Source organism: Arachis hypogaea, chromosome 9, assembly GCF_003086295.3.
Source record: "Arachis hypogaea cultivar Tifrunner chromosome 9, arahy.Tifrunner.gnm2.J5K5, whole genome shotgun sequence".
Classification (NCBI taxonomy): domain Eukaryota; kingdom Viridiplantae; phylum Streptophyta; class Magnoliopsida; order Fabales; family Fabaceae; genus Arachis; species Arachis hypogaea.
Window position 1 is genome coordinate 38,014,171 of NC_092044.1, and position 6,018 is coordinate 38,020,188.

Below are 6,018 nucleotides of genomic sequence, written 5' to 3' on the forward strand. Positions count from 1 at the left end.
TCTGATCGGTGGAGATGTTGATTGGAGGTTTGCAGTAGAAGAAATTGGTTTCGCAAGAGAGAAATTAGGTTTCCCGTTTTTACACAGAGCAGAAATTTTGGAACGGCAGTTTCTCATTCTTTCACCGTTGGATCGACGTGAAATTTGAACTGTAGATTCTTCACATCTTGTTCTTCATTCTTAACGGTGGAGATTTTAATTGGAGGTCTGCAGAGGGAGAAATTGGCTTCGACATCAGCTCTGTTTTTTGGGTATATTTCATCTTCTTGCCTATTATTTGTGAGCTTTGGTGCATTGATGTTTTGGCTGGTTATATGCACGTTTTTGTGCTTTGTTTGAGACTCTCTTGTACCTCATTTGATTATAGTGGAGCTATTTCATTGGTCTGGATGACCCGTGGTTTTTACCTCTCACATTGAGGGGGTTTTCCACGTTAAAATCTTGGTGTGTTCTTGTTATTGCTTTACTTGCTATATTTGCTTGTTATAGTTGCTGCCATATTGTGTTGTGAGTGCTTCCATATTGTTCTTGTGTTGGACATTGTTGTCGTTTCCGCTGCTAGGCTTTTTCACATGCAAGGTGCCACGACGGTGCTTGTGCTGGGATGGCTTCAGCTTGGCGCAAAGCCATCTCTGGAGTTCAAGGACTACTGAGTTGAGGTTGAATGCCTTATTTCTAAGTTACAGCAGCTGTGGTGACCGTTTTGGAAATGAATTCAGTGGAGACTTTGTCCTTGTAGGACAAGAATTGAAGAACGGTAGTTGGAGTTTGTTATACACTTGCACTTATGTTTGTTGCTTCTTTGAGCAAAGTAATATGTACACTAAATATACGTGTTGTTTTTCCCTTTTTCTTGATTTAAACGTCAATTTTTTTTGGATAAGTTATTTGTTTATCGATATTTTGGATTAATTATCACTTAGAGAATGATTAATGATTTATTTTTAACAGACTTAGTACTGAATGACTTGTAAACCGTTTACCATATGTAAGTTCACCACATAAAAAAAGGTCTGTTTGTAGTAGTAATGGTGTTATTTATGATAAAAAAAATGCTAAGTACATACTACATACTTAAAAACAATCATCAAATTTGTTACAATGTATATAAATAAATACATATGTAGTTTAACTAATTTTTAATGTGTATTTTATGTTTCAATATATATTTTGCATAAGTGACTAATTTTATAGTATATACCGAACATAGTTGTTATAAAATAAACCTCATAGCTTTTAATTCCATAACTGTTCCTTCAGTATCCTTAACAACTAACAAACAAATTCAAGCTATGATTAGCAAATGACATGAACATACATGGAAGTAGCAAAACATCGATATCTAAGTTTGACAGAAAGCTACTAATCATTGGTGTGCATTTAATACTTTAATTTGGAAACTGGAATTATTTCTGAAAACTTAAAAACAAAAAAACCTAACATTCAGAACAGTGCAAAGTGAATTGATGTTTGTATTTTAACGTTATCAGCCATTCATACAAGTGAATGCCAAAAGAATCAAACTGATCTTCAATACACTGGAGTTTTACAAAAAATATTGAGAACCGCTACTATAGCATAGGAAAAATGAGTGAAACTGTGAAAGTAACAAGTTAAGAAATTCGAGCTTATGACTAGAGAATTTTAAGCGATACAGCAGCAGATCGAAGTTTTACACCATCACTGTCCCATTTGGATTGTGGCGCCGTTGCTCCGGCAATGATTGCCTGTACAATATAGAGGACCAGAAATTTATGCAGATGGAAATGGAACTATAGGAAAGATTGGCATGCATTAGTAGTAAGGAGTTGCTTCATCGGTACTGTTGTACTTAGCTATAGCCTAGAGGGCCAACTACCTAGAGTTGCTGACCTAAATTATTCCTAGATTTAACTTGTATTCCATATGTGCTATCAATATTAAACTATTTTACAGACGTCTAATCTTATAGTTGAATGGTCATTCAAAACAAAAGACTAGTTGGAGGTTTAATTATTCTGATAGTCCTATACTTTTATCAATTTTTTAACTAGATCCTTATATTAGATAAAAAGTGTTACTGAATCCTTATATAAGATAAAATTTTGTAAGTAGATTCTTAGTAATAATTATTTTTCAGAAAAAAACACACTAATCTTAAAATATTTTGCTTTTAGAATATTTCGTAATTCATTCTACATCAAACACAAAAACAAATATTTAAAAAAAGTTTGTATTTTTATAACAAAAAATAGTTAGAAAAGACTTCATTAAAAGTTTTTATCTAATATGGAGACTCAATTACAAACTTTTAAATTATAAAGATCTAATTGAAAATTTGATGAAGGAATAAGGACTAACATAGTATTAAACCATAGTTAGGTGACGAGTCTGAACTTTTATAAAAGTTTTGACATCGATATAATGATATCTGCGAATTCCAACTTGCAAATGTAGTAACATACCTTTCCACCACTGACACCTGCAACTAATGCTATGTGCTGCTCATCTCTACCAAATTCATAGAAATAGTAAGTCCTGAAATCAGAAATGGCAACGCTGCGTTAAAGAGTTATAGGGGGGAAGAAATGACTCAATGTGGCATGTAATAGAGCTCAACAAGGTTGCTTCTAGATGACATACAAATTACAAAATTAACCAAGCCGTAGATAGTTGTAGACCTTCATTTCTTTAGACACCCCGTTTTTTTTTTTCTTCACCGTTTTATTTTTAAAAATAGAAATTCCTACATCGATTTTATCCTCAAAGACAAAGCCTTTGACAGGTTGACCTATATAGTTCAAGTCTTCTTTTCTTTTTGTGTGTCTCTAAGATCGATATCCAAACTCTCTTATAAGGAATCTTACTAATCCGATTCTAACTCTCCCAGCATCGGTTTTTTTTCTCTTACCCAAGACTCACACTCGAGACTGCTGAAAAAGAGAAAAACTTACCTATCACTTGACCAACCAAAACTTCGTATAACTCAAGTCACCGAAAACCAACTTACCTAAAGCCATCATCTTCCTTTATTTTTATGGATCGCGCAGCATAAAGTGTTGAACCACCTACAAGTAAGTCAAGGGCTAACTAAGAAAACACAAGAACTAAGATAAAAAGAAATCACAATAAAGTGCATCATATCATTTAAGTAACTTAATGCAGCTAGATAATGCTCTATGCCATAAAGATAAACTTAGAAGGAAAAATCATCTTTCAGAACCCATGCAAGGCATACAGATTACAGAAACTTAAATATGCACCTGGAACAAATATTTTTGCTGTGTCCTTCAAGGAGCCTAAATCAGTTATATCCTGAGCCTGCTCTGGTCAAGAAGAATATGTTATTTTTAAGTTCTCTCTGGATTTTACATCAAGAATCAAACAACAAAAATAAATCTATTCACAGTTACAGTGACTTGTAATAACATTGTTACAGGAACAGATGGCAGATAGACAACACATATTCTTAGTGAAAGACAGAGATACCCGAAGTTTAAATAGAACATATCAGATCAATTTCTTATCAAGAGAAGAAAGTTCTTCAAGTTTTTGGTAACTAATGAAAGCGAAATCTTGCACCGAGAAAGACTAATGCTAGCTTGATACTGAACCGTAAAGGAACCAAATGGGGAACAATTGAAAAGGATAAAGAAGATAAAATACAAGGCCAAGCCTTTGCAGTGGCATCGAAAGCTTTTTCTGATGTAAGAAACGCAAAATGCCAAGTCTTTGTTATTAAAATTACAAGTATTTCTTTGGAGAGAATTCTATATGCAATATGCAAAATGAAGAACTTGATACAAAGGTAAATAAGAGAACCGAGGTAATTATAAGTAATAAAGTAACGGTTTGATTACCTCTAAGAAGGTGATTTTAAGTTGATTGGTCGGTCGAGTAACAACACTCAGAACCTCATATCTGTTTCCAACCGAAGACAACATGCTGAGGTTTCCATCTAAACATATCTAAATGCATATCAAGAAAAGAAGCATGGTATTGGGAGTTTTTCTAATCAAAATACCCATCGGGTGATGCAAATCGCGCAGCAAATGTCTTTGGCTTCACCTTGTCTCCGTAAAGAGACAGCCCAGCATTAAAATCCTACAAGCAAATGGAGAACCAGCTCACTCAACTGAACATTTCACTAACAACATTTCATTTTTCAACAGTAACATTGTGTTATCACTGGCACACTCCAAGTTCCTAACTATGTATTCATATTCTTTCACCAACCACTTTCAATTGTTATAATAACTAATTTTCCAAAAAATTGGAAAGACTTGAACAGAGAAATAACGATTAATTTTAACACAGTACCGATTCAAAGTGTTTACCAACAACTAATCACATTCAAATTCACGTCTTACACAAGAAAATCATATAGAACTAATGATATTGCCGATTGAAATGCTAATCCCCAATATTACACAACAAACACTGAAGCCAATATTTAACATGAGAAAAAAAAAATCCGAAACACAATTAGAAGAACCATCCAAAATATAAACTCAACAAAAGCTCATTTTAGTTTGCTTTGAGCTTGTTTGGCAACTTATTATATTGTTGGCTAAAATTGGCTGCTAAAGTGTTTGTTCCCTAGCATTACTCGTACAGATATAGTGCAGTTAGTTTGAATGAATGAATGAGTTACCTCTGGTTCCATGATATCCTGAAAATCAGGAGGGACTCGAATGGCGAAGCCATCACCATAGAACTGAAACCAAGATTTGGTGTTTTCGATGGCAGAAAGGAGAGGCTTGGAGGGCGAAACTTGAGCTGAAGAGTGGAGAAGTGGGGCTTGTGGAATGAGGGCAATGGCAATGGAAAGAAAAGGAGTTTGGAGAAAGAGGGTCCTTCTAGAAGTGAAAGGGAACAAGTGTTTGGTGGTTGTGGTGATGGCGGGAATGGGATTCGGAGTTTGGAGACTGAGAATTGCCATCAAATGAACCCTTGATAATTATGATAACGTGGGGTATCATTCTTCAAAACACCATGTCTTCGAGTCATTTCTAATTTTCTACGGAAGAATTTTTATTGAAAACCAAACCGCCAATGGATCCCGTTATACTAATAGGTCAAATCATTTAATCCAACAATAAATATTTAAAATTATAATAAAAATAAAAATAATAACTCATAATTAAGGTCGGAACTAAAACAAGTCAGCTTACGAATCAGCATAGGTTAAACTTGCAAGTTACTGAATCAAGCTTAAACTTAAAATTGAGCTCATAAATTAAAAAAAATTATTTTAATAAAAATATTAAAAATATTTTTTTTAAAAATATTTATATATATCATGATATTATTGAACATTTTTATTAAATCGGTTAATAATTTATTTTTTAATAAATCAAAATAAAATCGATTTAATATAGCAACAATAATAAACCTAATTGTCCGCATTATAATTATTAAATCCGATTTGATTCAACCGATTTACACAATTTAAATCAAATTAAATTTAAATTTTTTGATAAAAAGACAAATATATCTTTAATTTTTGTTTTAAAAAAATAAAAAAAACCATGATCTAGTGAATTATGTAAATTGGTCGGTTTGACTGGATCTGATAACAATTGAGTTTATTGTTATTATTATAAAAAAATCGATTTTATTCTAGTTTGTTAAGAAATTCAAAAATAACCGATTCATTAATATATCCAATAATAATGTGACACATAAATATATTTACAAAAAGATATTTTACACGTCTTTATAGAAGTATCATCCTAAATTAAATTAGTCAGATTGAGTTTTGACAAATTCAACGTATTAATTCATAAATAGGCTATATATATATATATATATATATATATATATATATATATATATATATTTTAATATTGGTTTAATGATTCTATTAGTATCTATAGTTTCACAAAATTTTTAATTAGGTTTCTATACTTTTTTTCTTTTTAATTGGGTCCTTATACGTTATTTTTTTTTCAATTTAGTCCTTACCGTGACAAAATCATTTGAGATAAAGGAATATTCTGTTTAAAAATAGAATATTCTCCTAATTTGATTAGAATT

The 6,018-nt window shown here is 32.0% G+C and overlaps 1 protein-coding gene across 1 annotated transcript; it reads right to left on the minus strand.

The window, feature by feature from the left end:
• Positions 1 to 1,442: 1,442 nt before the first annotated feature.
• Positions 1,443 to 5,026, minus strand: LOC112710875 (uncharacterized). The gene is made up of 7 exons (XM_025763321.3): positions 4,634 to 5,026; positions 4,004 to 4,083; positions 3,840 to 3,900; positions 3,243 to 3,300; positions 2,990 to 3,047; positions 2,445 to 2,517; positions 1,443 to 1,727 (listed from the first exon to the last, which is right to left on the minus strand). The coding sequence occupies exons 1-7, from the start codon at positions 4,919 to 4,921 to the stop codon at positions 1,635 to 1,637; spliced, it is 711 nt and encodes a 236-aa protein (XP_025619106.1). The 5' UTR covers positions 4,922 to 5,026; the 3' UTR covers positions 1,443 to 1,634.
• Positions 5,027 to 6,018: the final 992 nt, after the last annotated feature.